Here is a 26,910-nt window from a genome sequence, read left to right as displayed (position 1 = left end):
GCAGGTGTTTGTACACATGCATATACAGTACACACACTCTCATTCAAATAAATGCATACAAGAACACACACTTACATGTAATCGCGCCAGACATGTAGACGAACATATACAGTTGGAAATGCTGTTATGATTTTACTTCTCCTTGGTGTCCTTTGTTTTTTGTTTATTTATTTATATATATTTTTTAATGTGCATTGTTTGCTGCTTTCTTCTGTCTTTTTCTTTTTTCTCTTTAGTTCATTCTCTTGATTGTTGGTGCATTGGGGGGTTCTTAGGGGTGGGAAATTGAATAAATTGTTTAAAATATATATATTATTGGGGGGCACTGTGGGAGGGGTCTCGAATGACTGAGAGACAGCTATTGGGGAACTGTGGGGGGATCTTGGAGGGTTTGGGTTCACGTTTGTTGGCCTGGTGGGAGATCTGTCAATGTGCCCTTGAGCAGGGCATTGACCCTGGATGCTTCTGTGTGTCGCTCTGAATGGGAGTCTGTTAGATGACTGGTATGATGTAGTTGTTGAGCGGCTTCACTGCAAGTATATTACATGTTTCAAATATTCAATTAAAAAAGTTACAAAAATAAATAAAACATTTAAGTCAGAACCTGCTTGCTTCTCACAAGCATTCTTTATATAATTTTTGGAACGAGATGAAATAGGGTGTACGGAAGCCTCCGGTCAAACGCCAAGTCTCAGAGTGGTTTGGTAGGATTGCTATAGACTTCAGTATCAGCCATAACTCATCTCTGTTTTTCCTAAAGTAAAATTAATAATATGCACTTATGCTCAAAGCCAACATGGGTTGATCATGCTGCATTTTCACATAGAATGATAGATCAGTGAATTAATAATGTCACATATTTCACTTTAATATTATAGCCCCGTTAGTCAGATGCCTCTAAACTGAAGTTAACATTCAATAGATTATTGCTGTATCAGATCAATCTTTGTGGTAGAATAAACATGTGTGACAATATAACTTCCCTATAAAAAAATGACCAATGTTAATCTTGATGGACATTTTCGACAGAATTCAGGATCTTTTCCAACAGTTTTGTGTAACTTTGAATATTGATATTAGTTTAGACTAGAGTTCAGCTTTGATACAGATACCAGCCTTCCTCATTGTGCCTTTGGCCTCTGGGTATGCAGCAGATTATTACTTTAGCTTCAGATGACCTGGCCTCCACAATCACCTGACCTCAACCCAATTGAGATGGTTTGGGATGAGTTGGACGGCAGAGTGAAGGAAAAGCAGTCAACAAGTGCTCAGCATATGGCAGAACTCCTTGAAGACTTTTGGAAAAGCATTCCAGGTGAAGCTGGTTGAGAGAATGCCAAGAGTGTGCAAAGCTGTCATCAAGGCAAAGGGTGGCTACTTTGAAAAATCTCAAATCTATTTTGATTTGTTTAACACTTTTTTGTTACTACATGATTCAATGTGTTATTTCAGTGTTGATGTCTTCACTATTATTCTACAATGTAGAAAATAGTCAAAATAAAGAAAAAACCCATGAACGAGCAGGTGTCCAAACTTTTGACTGGTACTGTATGTATAAATGACCCTTTCTGTCACGCCCTGATCTGTTTCACCTGTCCGTGTGATTTTCTCCATCCCCCTCCAGGTGTCACCCAGCTTCTCCATTATCCCCTGTGTATTTATACCTGTGTTCTCTGTTTGTTGGTTGCCATTTCGTCTTCTTCATCAAGTCAACCAGCGGTTTTTGTATCAGCTCCTGCGTTTTCCCAGTCTCTCTTTTCTCATCTTTCTGGTCTTGCCTGTTCTGACTCTGAGCCCGTGTGCCTGACCACTCTGCCTGAGCCTGCCTGCCGTCCTGTTCCTTTACCCCTGTTGCTGTAATAAACATTGTTACTTCGACACGGTCTGCATCTGGGTCTTACCTTTATCCTGATACTTTCTATGTTTTCCTCCCTGACTTTACACTAGAGAGTGATCTCCTACAACCGTAGTGACTTTGCAAGCATTGTAGAAATTGTGTTTGTAAAATGTCCCATGTTTCTATTGTCACGAACCGGCTCAAAGCCCGTAACAAAGGGAGACAACGTGGAGATAAGGAGTAGCAAAATATGTATTTATTAACTAAAGGAACTAAGTATAATATACAATGGTGTGTGTAATCAGTAATCAATAGTGTAAGTGAGTGTTTTGCATGCATGAATGTGATAATGCAGGGTGATGAAAGGTGCCAAAGCAAACAAACAAAAGGCCACCAAGAACCACAACACAATCTACAACGGGTGTCTGCATGGAGAGAGTCTCCTCCATGAATGTGGAAGAGGTCTATTTATCCTGGGAGACACCTGGCCCAGGTGTTTCCCATGTAGCTGACGACCCTCTCAACTCCGCCCACCGGCATCCTAATAAGGAAACAAGAACAAAGACAGAATACGGCAGACAGAGTGGGAGGGTCGTCACACTATGGAAAACACAAGATTTTATGGTAAACAGAACATTTACTATTTTTCATCATAATATGCATCATGATTCCTTACTGTCTTCCCTCTGGTGGTAAAAATATATATGTACTTACTCTCCCTGCAACGCAGTCAACCAGACCAGAGGGTGTGAAATCTCAGTTCAAAACAGACATAGAAGAAAGGGGCATCTCACATCCTACTCTTGTCTATGACTTTGAGAATACAGGCCAAATAGAATGCATAGCCTTTTGGGATATGAAGGAACTGAATAAGTGTTACAAAATAGTGATACAGTACTCACCTATAAAGGGTTTAAGGGTTTCGCCATATTGCTACACCAATCTGATTCCTTCAGATCTACACACCGACATACTGGCAGGTCAAGATGGACCCACCTTCGCCTGGTGAAACCACCCTGATCGCTGCATTCATTATTCCGTAATATGTTACGTGAAATAGAATGGTGAATGCAGCAATCACGTTGGTCCTGCCAGGCTAGATCCAGATGATATATTTACCACACTGTCGGGTCTGTAAGAGTTTGACTGGGAATCTTTCAGCCTGTGTAACGTCTCTGTCTTTTTTCTTACCCTTGCTCCGCTGGATGTCTACGAGTTTGACCTTCCGTTCTGCATAATGCCCCTGCAATGCCCCTTACCACCCCATTGGGTTTCTATGACTTTCGGCCTGTGTAAGGCCCGACACAGCGGTGTCTGGGCCGATGGTGAGACTCCCTCTTGATCTACCTTGACAACATTGTTGTTTATTCGCTGGACATTGACAGACATTGAGTCTACATTTAACTAGTCTTCCAGAAGATACATTAAGCTACATGAACAAGGCTTGGAAATCCTGCCCTTGATGAGAATCCGGTGTGTTAGCTGGGCTAAAACAGAAAAGTGCACTCCCTCTGTGGGTCCCACAGGAATGGATTGAGCAACAATGATGTAAACTGTCTGACTTCTATAACAGTGTAACAACAATGTATTGTAATAACAGTCCACAAAGAATAAATGATCAAACATAACTGGTTTATTTGACTGCAATTTACCTGATAGTTACCTGATATAGTCATCTATCAAACAAGTAGACCTGAATTCAACACATATTCATTCAATAAGATTATCATGAAGACATTATGCCCAACAACAATTTATTGTTGTGTCAACAGGTGATTGTTTTTTCGCAAAATACAGCCAAGAAAAAACCAAGATGATAAAACAGTGATAGCCATGTCAATTTTCCTCATTATGTAAAAGTGGACAAACATCCTGAGTATAAAATAAATAGTTTAGAGTAAAGCTCTGTGGAACTTCTCAGCTAATGAAACTTAAACAGTTAAAGCATGACTTGAGAAAATGCTCTATGGAAACCATTAAATCAGGAAGCCATGCAGTTAAAAGAATAGTCATTTTCAAATAACAAGCAATCATGCTTTTTTAACAATCAAACATGCATTGGGTACTTTAGCAAGGTCTAGGTGGTTTCCTACATGTTCTACATCAGCCTTTTAGCAATAAAATGTTCTAGTAGTTTGCAGCATTTATTAACTTTTCCACAGCATTTTAAACATTCCTTCTTCAATCCCTTATACCAAATGAGTGGACAAAGCAAAAGGTGATGAATAAATAAAACAAAACATACATCATCACAGCATGAAACATCCTTCCTTTATGCTGACATTGACTGTCAATAAAAACAGGCATAATTCAATCGTTTCTATTACGGTTAAAAAATGACTGTAAAAAGGTCAATCATTGCAAGCTCAAACTCCAACATTACAAGGCTGTGAGTGCAGGTCAGTGTCACAGTGGTCACGGACAGTTTATAGTTTCCTCCTAAATTCACCAACTAAGCCCTGAAGTCATTCAGGGAAACATTTGGAAAGATACATTGTGTGGCATATTGTCTGTAACAATAATAAAGCGATTATATTTTTTAGAAAAACTACCAAAATCATGCAACTATCATTTTGAACAAACAAGTGCTCTTGATGCGAGTGCTGGTGTTGTGGGTGGGAGATTAGGCACTGGCATCTTGCTTTAGGCGTTGACTACGGGCTTTGTAGACCTCGATGAGTAAATCTTTGACATATTGAATCTCTCGTTCCACTGACTCCGCCTTGTCCTGGAGCTCCCGGTTCTGTCCCTCCAGCCCATGAAGCTCCTCCTCCAGTATGTCCAGCTCCGCCCTCTTACGCAGTCGATACCTTTAGTTTACAAAATACCAGGATCAGCTTGCATCTACCATTGGAGCCCCCCTCCATCTTTCCCCTTATTGTGTCCTTCTCGCACACCCCACAGCAACAGGCAGTTGCCAACCCTGTCCTACACCCACAACATCCCATCTGTCAAAAAAAACCTACCACAGGACTTTCTGTATCTTTGTAGAAGCTACCATGTCTGGGTCACTGAGCTACAGTAGGCTGGCAGTTCAATATCACTTCTCTCTAATGATAGAGAAAGCTAACATCATGAATTTAACATGGACATGTTTTCCCACCCTCATCCCTCAAGAACTAGATTTCCAGATATGCATCTATGAACATCCAAGATAGCGGGACATATTAGAAGAAGAGTTCAGATTTCATCTTTTATAAAACACATTTTGTAACTAAGCTATTCTAGTAGCATATCACATCAGTGAAAAGCCAAAGTTATCCCAATCAAACCAGATATTAGAGTCTACAAAAAAGTTCAGTTTTTCAACTTTAAAAGATTAGTTAAAATGTACACAGACGTTTCTTTGGTCAAACAAAAAAAATGACCAAACATTCTATACTCACAAGCATTTCGCTACACTCGCATTAACATCTGCTAACCATGTGTATGTGACAAATAAAATTTGATTTGATTTTCAGTTTTTATTTAAACTTCATAACAAAGAAAATCACTAAATTTTTCACAAAATACCTGTGAGCAGCTGTTTTGTTCTGGTCTCTCTTCTTCTGCTTCCGTTCTCCGGTATGTACTTCCAGAGGGACAGAGACAAGGCCTGGTTTGAGGCAGCTCAGGGAGCATGGATCTTCCTTTAGCCTCTGTACTGCTTGCCTGTGAATGGGCGAGTCCACCATTGGCCCCTCGCTCTCTCCTCTTGACAGACATTCGTAGCTTTGGTCTTCGATGCATTCTGGGAAGAGGTAGTGGCCATGCTGGGGCTCTATACCATGTGCTTGTGTAGGCTCTTCGATTTCACCGATAAAGCTATGATAAGGCTCTGTATGAGCAACGTTCGGGTGGTGGTGGTAATACCCATCATTTGCCTCTGGCTCTTGAGGAATAGTTCCAGAGAGTCCACCATCTTTGTTGCAATGCAAGACCTCCAGCCCCATACCATCATAACCACTAACCTTCATACCATGCATCAACTGTCCTTCTCTCTTGGGGTGGGTATCGAAGGACCCGCCCATACAAAAACCTCTGGTCATCTCTTCACTGCAAAACACGTCCTCTGTAAAACAATAACTTTCCTCTTCCTTCAACGATACACCACATTCTCTGACTTTCTTAACACTGCTAATGCTCTTCCCCACGGTTTTCAATGTAGAACAGTGGTTAACAGCCACCTCTGTGCTTCCTGAGTAACTTCCTTTGGCACTCCAGGTGTCATGCTCAAGTTCCTCACCAACTTTGTTGACACCATCTGAAACTATTCTTCGGCAAGTATTGTATGAATGATGATGATAGTTGTATGGGGCTGGTCTCGCCATTTTGGATCTTCCAACGGGACCACGACTGAAGCTCACCCGGTCGAGTTCCCCCGTTGCCAGGGTAACAACCAGTGGGCTTGTTTCTGATTGGTTGCCACTGTAGGAAGCATAGGGCAACTGGTAGTAAGAATGGGCACCCATTGCTTGGGCGCCTTTGTCACATTTTGGTGATTTGTCCAATTTGGTTGAAGTCGATTCAGACCGGAAGTAATCCTCAAGCTGAGCAAGCTCCTCTTGTAAAAGAGAGGTCATGACCTCCAAGTCAGAGGGCACCTTGACATCATGATCCAATGGTGAGGGCGGAGAAGATGAGCTAGAAGAGGATTCAGTAGTCGACTGGAACGAAGACAAATCAACTTTTTCCGTCATCCAGTCCGTCTGACCATCACCTACGAAAAATACAATTTTCGTTAAAAATATTTTATTTGAATGTCCATATTGCAAGCATAAAAATTAAATGAGGATTTTTAAAAAACAGTCCTTTAATATCTGATGATAAATGTAGAAAAATCAGAAAATGAAGACGATAAATGTAGAAAGGTAAAAATATCCTTGAAAAACTAACCGATCATTTGAAAATGATTGAACGCCATCGTCTTCATTGGGAAAATATCCACTTAGCTTTACTCACTGTACGACATTAGCTCGTACTGCAGTGCGGTTCCACCTGGAATGTGGAAAAATAAAAAAGCGTATTGCAGTAACTCACCAATTATGTGCGGTCTCTCCAATAACTCCGCCCCCTTCCTTCCCCAGGATTGGCTGTCGTTAGCTTGTTGGAGAGAGGGAATAATGAGGTCGACCATGCAAACAAGAGGAATTTTCCTGCGAAGGATCGATGCAGCCATCGTGTCTTTTATTTCGGTCCAAGCGGTGAAATGCACTAAGTGTGCAAGGGTTTGAGAGAAGCGTCACTATGGGCAGAGTGGTGGGAACACTTGAAGACCTGTAAATGACAAAAAATACAAATGAAAACAATCAACAACTCTACTGAATTTCCACACCCAAACACCCCATTACACCCGACTGCCACACCCCCAAAAGCACCACAGTCTCAAAACACCTATACAAATAGTGCAATTATCAGAGAGTCCAAAATTGGTTAAAAATTCCTGATAATTGCATGTCACATGCATAAAATAACATCTAAGTTTTATTTTTATGAAACTACTGAACTTTAGGAAAATAAGTTAGGAAATGTTACAGGGCTATATACTTTAACACTGTCTCTATGAAAACTCACTCCCCTCATAAATGCAACTATAATATCTCAACAACATATCAAATTGTATTTATTCTAATCCATTTCACAGTTCAGGAGAGCGGTGTCTGCAGCATGGTAAAAAACTTTCATGTTAGTTAGCCTATGTGTATTATAGATCAAATACCAAAAAAAGTATTAATTTCCTCTCATTCCAACTATTGTTATGTGTTAATGTTTTTAACATACAGCACATTTCTACGTTTGAAAACTATAGTTTTACTATAGTAGTCCACTGATCAAATATGTTTCACTGGCAATTCTCACTTCTGAGCTCAGTAGGCTACTGTAAAACTGTAGATTCAAAATATCTGTTAGACTAAAAGGTGATTACAATAACCCCAACATCATTTCAGAAATAGTTAATAAAACAATTACAATGTCAAAGCTAACATATTCAACACATTATACTTCACAACTACTGTAGTATAAAGAGAACAAACAATTTCACTTACCCCATTATTACTGGATAGTTTTTTGGAAGTGCTTTGCAAATGCAGAGCACAACGACTAGAGTGACAGTGGGGTCAATTTAATAAGCCATGTCTTCCTAAGAACACAATGACTTCACATGGACTGTTATGAAGACGAGTTGCAAACAGAAAGTTTTGGGATCCGCTACTTCTTCTGGAACTCCTAAAGCAGGACCGAATCACACAGATACAAATCAATCCGCAGTTTACATTTCACCTTTTTATCGCGTCATATGCAAGGGACTTTCCACCTTCTGTTATTTTCAAAGGTCATATAGAAATCAAATGGAAAGAAAACGATGTAACTTTTAATTATTTAAATTGAAAAGAATATACCTACATTTCTACACCCACACTTGTGTTGCAATAACGTAATTCACTTCTGCATCATGGCATTTTTATGGATAATATCTCCGAGCTAATGTCTTGTCAGTAAATAATATGTTTCCCACAGAGAATGTCTTATAGCCTTCTGTAATAACGGCAACGGTTTATGAGGAACTATTTGGTCACACACCCGGGAGGAAGGATACAGTCTTGCAGTTGGAAGGTGTAACTTTTGTTGCAGCCTTGTTGCATCAGATACGCAGGGGATTCGCCGAATGCTGTAAGAATGTGGTCACACTATTGGTTTATCTAGACTGAACCGCTTATTGGTCAATTATGAATTGTCCAATGTTTTTATTTGTCATAGATCCAATGTTACTACTTGTACTCACGTATACAAAGTAAGGAGATAGAGGCCATCTGCCTCTTTTAGTATTTATTATTTCCTACATAAGACATTACCTCTTTAATAATTATAATAAGAAGGTTGCAACCTTAGAACTTATAACGAATGAGCAACTTTTATTATAAATGTAATGCACTTTAGTGTCGTCAACCAGAGAAACACTTAGTAGGCTACCAGCCATTAATTTAATCTCAGCTAAAATGGTCAAACTTGTATAAAAAAATATATTATTTCCATATTCTGTTAATAGAAATGAGTATAATAATAATAATTCCAAAGTGCCATATGGTTAGAAGGACAAAAGGACACACAGGAGGACAAATCGGCTTACACTTGACTTTATCTCTCGTTAGTACAACAGTTACACCACTCCCTGTCTGGAGTTGCTATGCATTTTCCTCACTGAGAAACCCAAAGCTGATTGAAGCAGCCATGTCTTCTTCCTGTTGCTATAGTAATAGGGAACACTGCCCCCCTTTTGAAATGTGTTTTTTTCGGCATGTCTGTTGCCAAGGGTTTAAAATAATCCCCTTACCTCTGTGCTTACAATGTTCTTGTTATTGCACTCGTTGCAGATTTTGTGCATATTTAACCTCTCAATTCTTTGCATTTGTAATACGCGTGTCATGAAGTTCATGAAAATGTCCTGCAGTCGTCTGACCCTCTCTACATCTAGCATAGGGCCAGTTACCGAAAGGTTGCTGGATGGAATCCCAGACCTGACAAGGTAAAAATCTGTCGTTCTGCCCCTGAACAAGGTAGATGTTCAGGGACAGGCCCGGTAGGCCTTCATGGTACATAAGAAGGTGTTCTTAACTGACTTGCCTAGTTAAATAAAGGTTGCATTTAAAATAAATCTAATATATGCAATGCATTCGGAAAGTATTTAGACCCATTGACTTTTTACACATTTTGTTATGTTACAGACTTATTATAAAATGGATTAAATGAATGTTTTCCTCATCAATCTGCACACAATACCCCATAATGACAAAGCGAAAACAGGTTTTATGTTTGAATGTTATTCAAATTGATTGCATTTTTTTGTTGTTGCTTAGGTGCATCCTGTTTCCATTGATCATCCATTCTACAACTTGATTGGGGTCCACATGTGGTAAATTCATTTGATTTAACATGATTTGGAAAGGTGCACACCTGTCTATATAAGGTCCCACAATTGACAGTGCACGTCAGAGCAAAAACCAAGCCATGAGGTCGAAAGAATAGTCCATAGAGCTTCGAGACAGGATTGTGTCGAGGCACAGATCTGGGGAAGGGTACCAAAAGATTTCTGCAGCATTGAAGGACCCCAAGAACCCATTTGCCTTGAACATTCTTATATAGAAGAAGTTTGGAACCACCAAGACTCTTCCTAGAGCTGGCCGCCAGGCCAAACTGAGCAATCAGGGGGAGAAGGGCCTTGGTCAGGGAGGTGATCAAGAACCCGATGGTCTCTCTGACAGAGCTCCAGAGTTCCTTTTTGGAGATGGGAGAACCTTCCACAACCATCTCTGCAGCACTCCACCAATCAGGCCTTTATGGTAGAGTGGCAAGACGGAATACACTCCTCAGTAAAAGGCACACGGAGTGTCCTAAAGGACTATCAGACCATGAGAAACAAGATTCTCTGGTCTGGTGAAACCAATATTAAACTCTTTGGCCTGTCTGGAGGAATAAAGGCACCGCTGATCACCTGGCCAATACCATCCCTACAGTGACTAATGGTGCTGGCAGCATCATGCTGTGGGGATGTTTTTCAGTGGCAGGGACTGGGAGACTAGTCAGGATCGAGGGAAAGATTAACAGAGCAAAGTACAGAGAGATCCTTGATGACAACCTGTTCCAGAGCATTCAGGACCTCAGACTGGGGCAAAGTTTACCTTCCAACAGGACAACGACCCTAAGCACACAGCCAAGACAACATAGGAGTGGCTTCGGGACAGGTCTCTGTATGTCCTTTAGTGACCCAGGCAAAGTCAGGAGTTGAATCCGATCTCTCTCTGGAGAGACCTGAAAATAGCTGGACAGCGACGCATCCAACCTGACAGAGCTTGAGAGGATCTGCAGAGAACAATGGGAGAAACTCCCCAAATACAGGTGTGCCAAGCTTGTAGCGTCATATTCAAGAGGACTCGTGGCCATAATCGCTGCCAAATGTGCATCAACAAAGTACAGAGTAAAGGGTCTCAATAGTTATGTAGATGTGATATTCCGTTTATTTTTTATTTTTAATCATTTGAAAAAAAAAATGGAAAAAAATGTCTTTGTCATTATGGAGTGTAGATGTGTAGATTGATGAGGGGGAAAACAATTGAATCCATTTTAGACTACGGCTGTAACGTAAACACAATGTGGGAAAAGTGAAGGGGTCTGAATACTTTCAAAACGCACTGTATGCGTTAATTTGCCACATATCATCTCGTATGCCATACCTATATAATTTGATGCTATATCTTCTTCATTTTCTATGTACATTTCATTTATTGAAAAGAATACAAATCATATTTTCTGCTGCAAAAGCATTGCCCCTTTTTGAGCATTATTGCCTTCCATCATTCTGCAACTACTGTACAAGAAGCTCTGAGAGATCTGACCCTGCAGCATATAGAGAAACGCTTTGAAAGGAAGGCTTGCACTTCGCAAGTATGGCACATTGGTAACAGTTACAGCATAGTTTCATCACCAGCTCCCTGCAAATCCTGCTTACATTAACTTTTCACAGGGATTGGTAACATGGGAAGCAACACTACAGGTTACTGCCAATGCAGGGACACTTTTGATACCTTTAATCCACCCTCCCTCCCACATTACTTGTGTTTAAGATGTAATTGTAGTGATTAAAACCTGTACTATAATAATCAACATAATTGCTTCCTTTACTTTCTGTATGTATATTTTGTCAAAATCATCCTTTACCGAAATGAATTTGTATAGAATAATCCTGAAAAATAAAATCAGAGGCAAATATACATAGATATGACCTTTAATTTGATGAAAGCTTCTTCTTGAACGTAAATCATCCCTGAGGAAGCTTGGTAGAAATAGGGAGAAAGAGGGAGTGTCATCCTGTCATCTTATCATGCGGATGGTGTGCTGCATTGTCAAATGTGGTTCAATCACGAGCTGGAACTAACAACTTTTGTAAGTCTGTATGACATTGAGAAGAATAAATCATCTCTGTGTTGAATTAATACAAATGCTCATACGAAAATACTTTAAATCATATTGACCATGAGTCTGAATATCAAATTAACAATTTAGCAGGAAGAGTGAATTAGAGGCTAAAGACAATTTTGTAGCATGTATTTTAAGGCAAGGCTTCTAAGGTTCTCATTACATTTAATTTCAGTTGTCATTTAATTTCATTAATCATACCTGTGACATTTTGTTCACCTTCATCTTAAGCTCTCTCAATGTCACCTCCAGTCAGTAACTGATCGTGGCTCAGATTGGGGAGGTAGCTAGTATCCAATGCCCCACAGCCCTGACTGTGAGCTGACCAGGACCAGGAGAGCTAAGGCAGCAGACCACAAAATAACTGTAAGTTGCTCTGGATAAGAGCATCTCCTAAATTACTAAATCAAAACTATTTTTTCCAGGGCCCATAGACTCTGGTCAAAAGTCATGCATTATTTAGTGAATAGGGTACAATTTGGGATGCAACTTCTGTATGGTCTGTCACGTAAAAAATGACAAGCATGTCTGTGAGAGGCCAGACAATTAATACATCAACAGGACCTGGGTGGAAGATGGTGGGAGGAGGGAGACACTATCCTCTACCTTCACAACACCAGCCTCTGGGATGACAACAGTATTAATGCTTCGTTGTTATGGATCCCTATTAAAAGCAGTCACTATGGGAAGATCACTGAAGAAGAGCTAAGAAACAACCAAATCTTAGACAGTAGTATTTCAAAGGGAGGACATAAGGGTTATAGTTATATGTTCAGATAATGTTACTGGATTACTGAATTTTATTTGAGTGCTGCATAACAATATGGGTTGGAATAGAGAACGATCCAGTGATTTCAAGCCATTGTAGTTTTATCACAGAACACAGAATAATAATAAGCCGGGTCTTTGATCGTAGAGCCAAAGGGAACAAGTGTTTTACAGTGTTCAAATAATGTTCTTATCTCTCCCTCAGCACCTTACTTACTCCCACCCGACAGTCTATTGTGAATCTCACCCTGAGAATATTTGTGGAGTGCTAGTCCACCAGGGGTTATCCTGAGGGATTATAGATACTGGATACTGGATAGGAAACTCAGAGTGGGTAGGACACAGCAACAGGGACGCTCCCGAACAGCACTACTGCCATGATCAGTCACTCCTCCCATGACAACAGGGGCCTTTTGAACCTCAGCAGCAGTCTGAGTCTATAGGGAACTAACAGGCAGCAGCAGCCAGTTGCTCTCCTGTGTCAGCCACAACCACAGGCTTAATCAGTCCCCCATAAACAGGCCAGACACGACAAATGTGTACCCTCACACAGGTGCCTCCGTATGGCTTCTGTATACTAAAATGAGATGATGTGCGCACCAAAGAACATTCGGTGTCAAAATGCGTCAATGGGCATTTGTTTTTGTTACTCTGATCTTTAACATTTCAATGAAGATGTAGCAGAAGGAGCCTCAAGGAAAATATAGAGTAGACTTGTCTTGGCCTCATGAGGTGATTCAGATACTGCAATATAATGCCCATGAATTAGATATTGACCAGTATTAGATATTGACCAGAAATAACTATTATTCCGAATTACATCGTTTAAATATATTAATCTATCAAGTACGCAATGATTACTCAAAATGAGCCCATCCCAAAAATTCCATGGGTTCTTGATATGCTACTGTGCTTGAGTCTGCTGCCCTCTTCTGTTACTTGTTGTAGATGACTGTGAAACTGAAACAACTTCATTACATTCAGGAGATTCTCCAGTACCACTTCTCTCACTTTTCTTCTGTTGAGAAGGAACAAATGATTGTCCAGCAACAACAATTAAGAGCACACATACAACACACACATGCTGAATCTTGTGTGTGTGTGTGTGTGTGTGTGTGTGTGTGTGTGTGTGTGTGTGTGTGTGTGTGTGTGTGTGTGTGTGTGTGTGTGTGTGTGTGTGTGCGTGCGTGCGTGCGTGCGTGCGTGCGTGCGTGCGTGCGTGCGTGCGTGCGTGCGTGCGTGCGTGCGTGCGTGCGTGCGTGTGTGTGTGTGTACGTGCGTGTGTTTGTTTGTTTGTGTGGTGCATGTGTGCCTGTGCATGTACAGTGCATTCGGAAAGTACTTTTTCCACATTTTGTTATGTTACAGCCTTATTCTAAAATGGATATAATAAAATAAATTGTCAGCAATCTACACACAATACCCCATAATGACAAAGTGAAAACAGGTTTTTAGAAATGTTTGTGAATGTATTAAAAATAAAAAACAGAAATACCTTACTTACATAAGTATTCAGACCCTTTGCTGTGAAAAATTGAGCCCAGGTGCATCTTGTTTCCATTGATCATCCTTCAGATGTTTCTACAACTTGATTGGAGTTCACCTGTGGTAAATTCATTTGATTGGACATGATTTGGAAAGGCACACACCTGTCTATATAAGGTCCCACAGTTGACAGTGCATTTCAGAGCAAAAACCAAGCCATGAGGTCGAAGGACTTGTCCAAGCTCCGAGACAGGATTGTGTTGAGGCACAGATCTGGGGAAGGGAACCAAAACAAGAACCCGATGGTTACTCTGACAGTGCTCTAGAGTTCCTCTGTGGAGATGGGAGAACCTTCCAGAAGGACAACCATCTCTGCAGCACTCCACCAATCAGGCCTTTATGGTAGAGTGGCAAGACGGAAGACACTCCTCAGTAAAAGGCATACGACAGCCCGCTTGGAGTTTGCCAAAAGGCTCCAAAAGACTCTCAGGCCATGAGATACAAGATTCTCTGGTCTGATGAAACCAAGATTGAACTCTTTGGCTTGAATGCCAAGTGTCACATCTGGAGGAAACCAGACACCGCTCATCACCCTGCCAATATCATTCCTACGGTGATACATGGTGGTGGCAGCATCATGCTGTGGGGATGTTTTTCAGCAGCAGGGACTGGGAAACTAGTCAGGATTCAGGCAAAGATGAACTGAGCAAAGTACAGAGAGATCCTTGATGAAAACCTGCTCCAGAGCGCTCGGGAGCTCAAACTGGGACAAAGGTTCACCTTCCAACAGGACATTGACCCTAAGCACACTGCCAAGACAATCAGGAGTGGCTTGGGGACAAGTTTGTGGCCCAGCCGGAGCCTAGACTTGAACCTGATTGGATATCTCTGGAGAGACCTGAAAATAGCTGTGCAGCGACACTCCCCATCCAACCTGACAGCGCTTGAGAGGATCTGCAGAAAATAATGGGAGAACCTTTCCAAATACAGTTTTGCGAAGCTTGTAGCGTCATGCCAAGAAGACTTGAGGCCATAATCACTGCCAAAGGTGCTTCAACAAAGTACTGAGTAAAGGGTCTGAATACTTATGTAAATGTGATATTTCAATTGTTTTTTTTAATACATTTGCTAAAATGTCTTAAAACCTGTTTTTGCTTTGTCATTATGGGGTATTGTGTGCAGATTGAATTAAAAAAAATATATGTATTTTAGAATAAGGCTGTAACGTAACAAAATGTGAAAAAAGTCAAGGGGTCTGAATACTTTCCAAATGCACTGTACAGTATGTGTGTGTGTGTGTGTCCCTGTGTGTGCATCTTCAATTCAGATTGTGGTGTTGTGCTTCACAAGTCTGTAGGAGCTGGGTGTCAAGCCAACAACAACTCTAAGGGTCTCAAAGTGTTCTCTTCTCCAGCCACATCAAGGGTTATTACTGGACAGGGAAATATGAACAAATCTGTAACACAATTGGTAAATGTCTTGTCACCGAAAGAAAAATCAATTGTATACTGGTTCATATTTGATACAGACAGTAGGATGTCTTGAGAAACGTTCATATCCCTAGAACTGAGCAGTAATATCCTGTCCTATCAGACCAAGAGAATGTAGGAGCATGCAGCCTCTTCAGGAGAGGCTTTTCAATATGCGTTGGTAAATTCCTCTGTTAACCTCCCAATGTCTGACTAAGTGCGTCTGTCTCTGCTTCTGTCTCTCTTATCAAACCACAAGACCACTCTAGATTGATTATATATTCATATTATTAGTGTGCTTGCTGAAGGCAAGACCACACAAGATTTCTTTCATACTCATTAATGTGCTTGCTGAAGGCAAGACCACACAAGATTTCTTACATAGTTGTATTATCAATGTGCTTTCTGAAGGCAATATCACTCTAGAGTTCTTACGTAGTCTTATTATTATTATATGATTTCTTTAGCCCGCTCTAGAATGTAAACAATTTAAGCTATGAATATGAAACCAACATTAAAATGTACCGAGGGCACCAACTTAGATTTAAAAATATATATATAATTGAGAGCATTTCAACTTTTTGAACAACAACAAACTTTTTTTATGATCTCCAATGCATTTGAATGTCAATAAACGGAGTCATACAAGTGCATGAGTGAAGGAGCTGAACAGGGTGGGACTAAAGTTGGGTAAAGCTGAACTTCTTCCGCAATATGGCGATGCGAGTGACCGATCGAAGCTCACGATCGCTTCCAACCCCTACTAGATTGGCTGACAAAGGCTGTTAATTATTATTATTAGCACTACCTTGCTTGCTTGCTAGCTTATTAGCACCCACATGAAGGCGAGGCTAGTGTGGCTAGGAGAATGCCACTTCTATAGTGTAAATGCTCTGATAGAGTTCAAGGGTTAAAAAAATCAGAAATTCTAATTCTAATTCTAATTCTAATCTCCTCTTTCACTGTGTAAGCTATCAACTCCAAACCAATGTTTAGATTATATACAGCTTTCTGATACTATATCAACTTTTTGAAATGTAACTATTTTAACATGTGTTTGATAAGAACCAAATAAAATAAAATAACATTTTATTTGTCACATGCTCTGGTATAGACTTTACCGTGAAATGCTTGCTTTACCATGAAACGATTGCTTACGAGCCCTACCCAACCATGCAGAGTCAAATACAAATGGAATAGTAACACAAGAGGAATAAAATAAAACACACAAGAATGGAGGTATATACGCATGGTACCAGAATAAATGTGCAGAGGAGCAAGATAATGTATTTGAGGTAGGTACAGTATGTACATGAAGGCAGGGTAAAGTGACTAGGCATCGGGATAGATAACAAGTAGACCACAGGAATTGCTCTTTGGCCAATTAAGCTACAACACATCTGACTGACTGACTTACTGCAAATTGAGAAATTATGTGACAAAACTAAACATGAAGCCAAGATCAATTATTTAAAGAATGATGGAAAAAAACTTTGGAGTACTTTAAATGGAATTATAGGCATAAAGACAAATTGTACTCTCTTTCATCGAATCAGATGGCTTATTCATCACAAAACCATTTAACGTTGCCAATTATTTTAATGATAACTTTATTGGCAAAGTGGGCAAACTTAGGCAGGAAATGCCCACAATGAACAGTGAGCCATCGTATTCATACATAAAAAACAAATAATGAAAGAAAAGCATTGCAAGTTAGAATTTTGTAAAGGTGGAAAAATGATTGTTATTGATTAATAATGACAAACCTCCTGGCATTGACAACTTAGATGGAAAGCTACTGACGATGGTAGCTGACTCCATAGCCACTGCTATCTGTCATATCTTTAATCTGAGCCTAGAGGAAAGTCTTTGTTCTCAAGCCTGGACGGAAGCCAAAGTAATTCCACCACCCAAGAGTGGTAAAGAGGCTTTTACTGGTGCAGCCAGCTCTTAGCAAACTTTTGGAAAATAATTGTGTTTAACCAAATGCAATGCTATTTCTCTGTAAACAAATTAACAACAGACGTCCAGCATGCTTATAGAGACGGGCACTCAACATGTACTGATGATTGGTTGAAAGAAATTGATAATAAGAAGATTGTGGGAGCTGTACTGCTAGATTTCAGTGCAACCTTTGATATAGTGATGGAAAATTTTCCGTTGGTGATTTTCTATTTAGACAAGTCTGCATTCTATGTTTGTGCTTTTTTAATAACTGTTCATGCAAGTGATTGGTTCAGTATCTGTAACGGCGTTCGTCTGTTGAAGGAAGAGAGTCGGACCAAAATGCAGCGTGTTGGTTACTCATGACTTTAATGAATGAATCGCGGTACATTAAATAACGTATAAATACAAATACAACAAACTGAAAGTGAAACTTATTACAGCCTATCTGGTGAACACTACACAGAGACAGGAACAATCACCCACGAAATACAAAGCGAAACTATGGCTCCCTAAATACGGTTCCCAATCAGAGACAACGAGAATCACCTGACTCTGATTGAGAATCGCCTCAGGCAGCCAAGCCTATACAACACCCCTAATCAGCCGCGATCCCAAATAATACAAACCCCAATACGAAAACAACATATAAACCCATGTCACACCCTGGCCTACCCAAACATATAACAAAAACACAAAATACAATGACCAAGGCGTGACAGTATCTGCAATTTGGCAGTATGTCCAGACCCTTGTTTTGAGAACGAAGTATATCTCAGTTTCAAGGTCTCAATTTAGAGAAGAAGCCTCGTGAGGTATTGGTCTGTCACATATATAAACCAGTATTGGTTGGTCACATGAATGAAGCAAACGTTAATTATGAATTAATTATGAATAAGCTAAATTATGTAAAAAATAATTGGCTGCAGTATATAAGAGAACTAACATGACTGCCCTGTCAGAGCTCCTGACATAAACCAACATGGTGCATCACGTTTGGTTTAACCTCTCCAGTTAACTGATAATAAACAATGATTAATTTAAGATTGACTTTGAGTGTCCATGTGTAAGAATTTCCACAAAAACATTATTGACCATAACCTGTTGTTGAAAAAATGTGTGTTATGGCTTTTCAACCTATGCCATATCGTGGATTCAGAGCTATCTATCTAATCGAACTCAAAGGTTTTTTTCTTTAATGGAAGCATCTCTAATGTCAAACATGTAAAGTGTGGTATACCACAGGGCAGCACTCTAGGCCCTCTACTCTTTTCTATTTATACCAATGACCTGGCACTTGCATTAAACAAAGAATGTGTGTCCATGTATGCTGATGATTCAACCATATATGCATGAGCACCCACAGCTAATGAAGTCACTTAACCTCTTCAGTCGACCCTCTACTTTTTCGAACATTCTGTTAAAAATCGCGCAACATTTCAGCGCCTTGCTACTCATCCCAGGAATATAGTATATGCATATGATTAGTATGTGTGGATAGAAAACACTCAGACGTTTATGAAACTGGTTAAATCACGGCTGTGACTTTAACAGAACGTGCGTTTCATTGAAAAGTGCAGGAAAATCTGATCACTGAAAGTGGAAAAATATATCCATCCGCCGCTTCAACCCATTGTTATGGGCGAAAGACATTAAATAGGGATGAGATTGCAGTACCTACAGCTTCCACACGATGTCAACAGTCTTATCATTTGCCAATTCTTTGTTTCTTGGTCAAACGAACAAGAGACAGGCTTTTTCTTCAGGTCTCCGACCGGATATTTTGGTTGAGAAATACACGGACAGTATTTCAAGACGGACCCCTATAGAAAACACTTCGTCTCGTGATTAATTTGATCGCTTATTAACGTTTACTCCTACCTAAAGTTGCATTACAAAAGTATTTCGAAGTGTTTTGTGAAAGTTTATCGTCGACTTTTTGAATTTTAAAAAATGACGTTACGTTATGAAACACTATTTTTTTCCGTTTATCACACAGTCTTCATAGATCGATATCTAGGCTGTATATGGACCGATTCAATCGAAAAAAAGACCCAATAGTGATTATGAGACATCTAGGAGTGCCAACAAAGAAGATGCTCAAAGGTAATGAATGTTTTATATTTTATTTGTGCGGTTTGTGTAGCGCCGACTACGCTAATGATTTTGTTTACGTTCCCTGCGGGTCTTTTACTTTTGGGGTGTTACATGCTATCAGATAATAGCTTTTCATGCTTTCGCCGAAAAGCATTTTAAAAATCTGACTTGTTGCCTGGATTCACAACGAGTGTAGCTTTAATTCAATACCCTGCATGTGTATTTTAATGAACGTTTGAGTTTTAACTAATACTATTAGCATTTAGCGTAGCGCATTTGCATTTCCAGAGCTCTAGATGGGACGCCTGCGTGCCAGGTAGGAGCAAGAGGTTAAACCCTTAACAAATGGGTGGCCAGTAATAAACTGGTCCTGAACATCTCTAAAACTAAGAGCATTGTATTTGGTACAAATCATTCCCTAAGTTCTAGACCTCAGCTGAATCTGGTAATGAATTGTGTGGCTGTTGAACAAGTTGAGGAGACTAAATTACTTGGCTTTACCTTAGATTATAAACTGTCATGGTCAAAACATATAGATTCAATGATTGTTAAGATGGGGAGAGGTCTAGCCGTAATAAAGAGATGCTCTGCTTTTTTGACACCACACTCCAAAAAGCAAGTTCTGCAGTCTCTAGTTTTGTCTTATGTTGATTATTGTCCAGTCGTGTGGTCGAGTGCTGCAAGGAAAGACCTAGTTAAGCTGAAGCTGGCCCAGAACAGAGCAGCACATCTTGCTCTTAATTGTAATCAGAGGGCTGATATAAATACTATGCTGCCAGTCTCTCTTGGTTAAGAGTTGAGGAGAGACTGACTGCATCACTTCTTCTTTTTATATGAAACATTAATGTGTTGTAAATCCCAAATTGTTTGCATAGCCAACTTACGCACAGCTCAGACACAAACACCTACCCCACCAGACATGCCACCAGGGGTCTTTTCACAGTCCCCAAATCCAGAACAAATTCAAGAAAGCGTATAGTATTATATAGAGCCATTGATGCATGGAACTCTGTTCCATCTCATATTGCTCAAATAAACAGCAAACCTAGTTTCAATAAACAGATAAAGCAACACCTCATGGCACAACCCCTCTCCCCTATTTGACCTAGATAGTTTGTGTATTTATATATATATGTAGTCTATGTGTGCCTTTTTTACAATTATGTAGTTATGTCCTTGAGCTGTTCTTGTCTATTAATGTAATGTTTATTGTGTTTGTTTATTATGTATTATGTCATGTTTCATGTTTTGTGTGGACCCCAGGAAGAGTACAACAGCTGATGGGATCCTAATAAAATACCAAATACCAAACTTCAAATTCTCTAAAACCTTTATAAATTATTTTTAAAAATGTGTTGCATAAATTAGCAGAACATTTTATGGATTAAATTCCAGCCATAAGAACACAGTTGTAGACATTTTGAATGTTACTGCTCTTTTAACATTTCAGCTACAAACATTAAAACAACTTTAACATTTTTGAAAGTTATAAATGGTTTGTTTATATTTGTACAAATTTGCATAAAATAACACACCAAAAGTAATAGTATCTCTCTAACCATTCTCGCTAGACACCAAAATAACTGTCACATGTTCAGGCTATCCAATCCTATCAAGCAATCAATCGATCAAACTTTCCATCTATAGTTTTTCAACTATAACCATTTAAAAATATATTTAAAATTTGCATACTGCCCCAACAGATCAACAGATGACACAATCTCTATTGCACTCCACTCCACACTGCAATTTCCCACCTTAACAAAAGGAACACATACCTGAGAATGCTGGTTGTCGACTACAGCTCAGAATTCAACCCCATCATGCCCTCAAAGCTCATCACTAAGGACTCTGGGATTAAACACCTCTCTCTGTAACTGGATCCTGGACTTCCAGATGGGCCGCCCCAGGTGGTAAGGGTAGGCAACAACACATATGTCACGTTGACCCTCAACATGGGGGCCCCTCGGGTGCATGCTCAGTCCCCTCCTGTACTCCCTGTTCACTCATGACTGCACTGCAGTTTGCTGTCCTGCACGGTTTGTCGATGACACAACAGTGGTAGGCCTGATCAACGACGAGACAGCCTATGCACACCAAGACAGTCGTGAAGAGGGCACGACAACATATTCCCCCTCAGGAGACTGAAAAGATTTGGCATGGGTCCTCAGATCCTCAAAAGGTTTTACAGCTCCACCATCAAGAGCATCCTGACTGGTTGCATCACTGCCTGGTACGGCAACTGCTCTGCCTCTGACCGCAAGGCACTACAGAGGGTAGTGCGTACGGCCCAGTACATCACTGGGGCAAAGCTCCCTGTCATCCAGGACCTCTATACCTGGGGCGGCAGGTAGTCTAGTAGTTAGATCATTGGGCCAGTAACCGAAAGGTTGCTAGATCGAATTCTCGAGCTGACAAGGTAAAAATCTGTCGTTCTGTCCCTGAACAAGGCAGTTAAACCACTGTTCCGAGGCCGTGATGGGAAATAAGAATTTGTTCTTAACAGACTTGCCTAGTTAAATAAAAAAAATACCAGGCGGTGTCAGACGAAGAAAAGACTCCAGACTCCGCATGGCAAGCGGTACCGGAGCGCCAAGTCTAGGTCCAAAAGGCTTCTAAACAGCTTCTACCCCCAAGCCATAAGACTCCAGGCGGTGTCAGCATTGAAGAAAAGACTCCAGACCGAGCGGTACCGGAGCGCCAAGTCTAGGTCCAAAAGGCTTCTAAACAGCTTCTACCCCCAAGCCATAAGACTCCTGAACTGAAATGGCTACCCAGACTATTTGCATTGTCCCCGCCCCCCATTTTTGCTCCGCTGCTACTCTCTCTTGTCATCTATGCATAGTCACTTTAATAATTCTACCTACATGTACATAGTACCTCAACTAACCGCTACCCCCCTGTATATAGTCTCGCTATTGTTATTTTACTGCTGCTCTTTAATTACTTGTTACTTTTGTTTCTTATTGTTTTTTTAACTGCATTGTTGGTTAGGGGCTCCTAAGTAAGCATTTCACTGTAAGGTCTACACATGTTGTATTTGGTGCATGTGACAGAACATTTGAATTTATTTGCTTATTTCTGGTATTCTGATGAGGTATGACAGTTGAACTAAGCTCATGAGGCATTTATACAGATGTAGGATCTTAATTTGAGCCAGTTTGCTACAGCATCCACTATGAAATAACAGATGGAGTCATGTAGTAACCAAAAAAGTGTTAAACAAATCTAAATATACTTGAGATTCTTCAAAGTAGCCACCCTTTGCCTTGATGTCAGCTTTACACACTCTTGGCATTCTCTCAACCAGCTTCATGAGGTAGTCACCTGGAATGCATTTCAATTAACAGGTGTGCCTTGTCAATTTGTGGAATTTCTTTCCTTTAATGCATTTGAGCCAATCATTTGTGTTGTGACAAAGTAGGGGTGGTATACTGAAGATAGCCCTATTGGTAAAAGACTAGGTCCATATAATGGCAAGTCAGCTCAAGTAAGCAAAGACAAACGACAGTCTGTCATTACTTTAAGACATGAAGGTCAGTCAATTCGGAAAATGAAGAGACTTTCAAAGTTCTTGACAAGTGCAGCCACAAAAAACATCAAGCACTATGATGAAACTGTCTCTCATGAGGACCGCCACAGTATAGGAAGACTCAAAGTTACATCTGCTGCAGAGGATAAGTTCATTAGAGTTAATTACCTCAGAAATTGCAACCCAAATAAATGCTTCAGAGTTCAAGTAACAGAAGCGTCTCAATATCAACTGTTCAGAGGAGACTGTGTGAATCAGGCCTTCGTGGTCAAATTGCTGCAAAGGAACCAATACTAAAGGACACCAATAATAAGAGACGTGCTTGGGCCAAGAAAAATGAGCAATGGAAATTAGACCGGTGGAAAACTGTCCTTTTGGTCTGATGAGACCAAATTTTAGATTTTTGGTTCCAACCACTGAGTCTTTGTGAGACACAGAGTAGGTGAAGGGATGATCTCTGCATATGTGGTTCCCACCGTGAAGCATGGAGGAGGAGGTGTGGGGATGCTTTGCAGGTGACACTGTCTGGGATTTATGTAGAATTCATGGCACACACTGGCATGGTTACCACAGCATTCTGCACCGATATGCCATCCAATCTAGTTTGCACTTAGTGGGACAATCATTTTGTTTTTCAACAGGACAACAGGACACTTCCAGGCTGTATAAGGGCTATTTGACCAAGAAGGAGAGTGATTGAGTGCTGCATCAGATGACCTGGTCTCTACAATCACCCAACCTCAACACAATTGGGATGGTTTGGGATGAGTTGGACCGCAGAGTAAAGGAAAAGCAGCCAACAAGTGCTCAGCATATGTTGGAACTCCTTCAAGATGGTTGGAAAAGCATTCCAGGTGAAGCTGGTGGAGAGAATGCCAAAAGTGTGCAAAGCTGTCATTAAGGCTTCTTTGAAGAATCTAAAATATATTTTGATTCTTTAGTTACTACGTGATTCCATACGTGTTATTTCATAGTTTTGATGTATGCACTATTATTCTACAATGTAGAAAATGATTTTTAAAAAAGGAAAAACTTGAATGAGTAGGTGTCCAACCTTTTTGACTGGTACTGTGTATATACTGAACAAAGATATAAACACAACATGCAACAATTTCAATGATTTATTTGAGTTACAGTTCATAGAAGAAAATCTGTCATTAGGCCCTAATCTATGTATTTCACATGACAGGGGCACAGCCTTGGGTGAGCCTGGAAGGGCATAGGCCCACTGACTTGGGAGCCAGGCCCACCCACTGGGGAGCCAAGCCCAGCCAATCAGAATGAGTTTTTCCCCACAAAAGGGATTTATTACAGACAGAAATACTCCTCAGTTTCATCAGCTGTCCGGGTGGCTGGTCTCAGATGATCTGGTCTGCAGGTGAAGAAGCCGGATGTGGAGTTCCTTGGCTGGCGTGGTTACTAGTTGTCTGCTGTTGTGAGACTTGGTTAGAAGTACTGCCAAATTGGTTGAGAAATTAACATTAAATTCTATGGCAACAGCTCTGGTGGACATTCTTGCAACCGGCATGCCAATTGCATGGCGTTGTGTGACAAAACTGCAAGTTTTAGAGTGGGCTTTTTATTGTCCCCAGCACAAGGTGCACCTGTGTAACGATTTACTCATCTTCTTGATATACCTGTCAGGTGGATGGATTATCTTGGCAAAGGAGAAATGCTCACTAATAGGGATGTGCACAAAATTTGAGATAAATGTTTTTTTTGCTTATGGAACATTTCTGGGGTCTTTTATTTTAGCTCCTAAAACACTTTACACATTGTGGTTTATATTTCTGTTCATTGTATATACAGTACATTCAGAACGGATTCAGACCCCTTGACTTTTCCCACATTTTGTTACGTTACAACCTTACTCTAAAATGGATGAAATTGTTTTTTTCTCCTCATCAATCTACACTCATGACCCCATAATGACACTAGTAAAAGCAGGTTTTTAAATTTTTTTGCTAAATGTATAAAGAACTGATAGCACATTTACGCAAGAATTCGCACCCTTTACCCATTACTTTTGTTAAAGCACCTTTTGTTAGTGATTTCAGCATCAAGTCTTCTTGGGTATGATGCTACAAGCTTGGCACACCTGTATTTGGGGAGTTTCTCCCATTCTTCTCTGCAGATCCTCTCAAGCTCTGTCATGTCGGATGGGGAATTTCTTGAACTACACTGTTGGCAAAGTGCTTGTAAGTAAGCATTTCAAGGGAAGGTCTGCACTTGTAGTATTCGGCACATGTGACAAATAAAGTTTGATTTGAGTGTCGCTGCACAGCTTTTTCAGGTCTCTCCAGAGATGTTCGATCAGGTTCAAGTCCGGCTCTTGCTGGGCAACTCAAGGACATTCAGAGACTTGTCCTGAAGCCATTCCTGCGTTGTCTTGGCTGTGTACTTAGGGTCATTGTCCTATTGGAAGTTGAACCTTCACCCCAGTCTGAGGTCCTGAGTACTCTGGAGCAGGTTTTCATCAAAGATCTCTCTGTACTTTGCTCCATTCAGCTTTCCCTTGATCCTGACTAGTTTCCCAGTCCCTGCTGCTAAAAAACACCCCCACAGCATGATGCTGCCACCACCATGCTTCACCGTATGGATGGAGCCCGGTTTCCTCTAGACTTGGCATTCAGGCCAAAGAGTTCAATCTTGGTTTCATCAGACCAGAGGATCTTGTTTCTCATGGTCAGAGTCCTTTAGGTGCCTTTTGGCAAACTCCTCCAAGTGGGCTGTCAGGGTCCTTTTACTGAGGAGTTGCTTCCGTCTGGCACTCTACCATAAAGGCCTGCTTTGGTGGAGTGCTGCAAAGATGGTTGTCCTTCTGGAATGTGCTCCCATATCCACAAAGGAACTTATGTAAATAAGGTATTTCTGTTTTTTTAATATAATTTTTTTAAATACATTTGCAGAAATGTCAACTTTTGTCATTATGGGGTATTGTGTGTAGATTGATGAAGAAAAATGAATTTGATCCATTTTAGAGAAAGGCTGTAACGTAACAATGTGGAAAAAGTCAATGGGTCCGAATACTTTCCGATGCACTGCATTTTCATTTGAAACAGGACAAATCTGAGGGGGCACGTTCTTCGATGGGCATGACACCACTGATCCCCAAGACATGGTTGACAGACCATCAAATCGGCTCATTGGTGTTCCCTTGAACACTGTCCGAAACAAAATCAATTGTGCCCTCCATTTCTCATTGGTTGGACTCTCACATAGCCAGAGACGATTAAGATAACTTTGTCCCCAACTTTAAAACATCAGTAGGAACAAAAGAGCCATTTGAGCACACTGCCTGTCATGCAGGTGAAAGAGGACCCAAAAGCGACTTAACAGAAACAGAGTTTATTCAAGTCCAAACAGAAAACGACAAATCCTGAATCCTTAACAGGAAATGTCCAAACAGGGAATAACAGAAATCCTCTAGTCTGTAGAGGGGAATAACAGGAGAAGCGGCCACAGACTGCAGCGGGTAGGCGCAGGCCGTAGCTGACAGAGACACCTGCTCACACGCAGCATCTGATGAAGGCAAAAACACGACAGGACAGGGCGATACACAATCACAGCACGGTGAATTCTAAACAAGGAACCGACAGGACAGGAACGGAACACAAAGGAAGAAATAGGGACTCTAATCAGGGGAAAGGATCGGGAACAGGTGTGGGAAGACTAAATGATGATTAGGGGAATAGGAACAGCTGGGAGCAGGAACGGAACGATAGAGAAGAGAGAGCGAGAGAGTGAGAGAGGGAGGGGGAGAGAGAGGGATAGAAAGAGGGAAAGAACCTAATAAGACCAGCAGAGGGAAACGAATAGAATGGGGA

General features: G+C 40.6%; 1 protein-coding gene across 1 annotated transcript; it reads right to left on the bottom strand.

Moving 5' to 3' along the window:
• Window positions 1-3,450: 3,450 nt before the first annotated feature.
• Window positions 3,451-8,375, bottom strand: LOC123993955. Its single transcript, XM_046296434.1, has 5 exons — window positions 8,222-8,375; window positions 7,864-8,044; window positions 6,857-7,093; window positions 5,351-6,536; window positions 3,451-4,647 (listed from the first exon to the last, which is right to left on the bottom strand). Exons 3-5 carry the CDS (start codon window positions 6,993-6,995, stop codon window positions 4,461-4,463), a joined length of 1,512 nt encoding a protein of 503 aa, XP_046152390.1. The 5' UTR covers window positions 6,996-7,093; window positions 7,864-8,044; window positions 8,222-8,375; the 3' UTR covers window positions 3,451-4,460.
• Between the last annotated feature and the right edge of the window lie 18,535 nt (window positions 8,376-26,910).

This window comes from Oncorhynchus gorbuscha, linkage group LG13 (assembly GCF_021184085.1).
Source record: "Oncorhynchus gorbuscha isolate QuinsamMale2020 ecotype Even-year linkage group LG13, OgorEven_v1.0, whole genome shotgun sequence".
NCBI lineage: Eukaryota > Metazoa > Chordata > Actinopteri > Salmoniformes > Salmonidae > Oncorhynchus > Oncorhynchus gorbuscha.
The sequence above is the reverse complement of the archived record's forward strand: the minus strand, read 5'-3'. Positions and strand labels throughout refer to the sequence as shown.

Bases quoted from the DNA above. Each gene is read 5' to 3' on its own strand.
- LOC123993955 (XM_046296434.1), bottom strand. From the start codon at position 6,995: ATGGCTGCATCGATCCTTCGCAGGAAAATTCCTCTTGTTTGCATGGTC. The intron at 6,537-6,856 runs GTGAGTTACTGC...TATTTTTCGTAG, and splicing joins GGAGAGACCGCACATAATTG to GTGATGGTCAGACGGACTGG. The intron at 4,648-5,350 runs GTATTTTGTGAA...TGTAAACTAAAG, and splicing joins AACAAAACAGCTGCTCACAG to GTATCGACTGCGTAAGAGGG.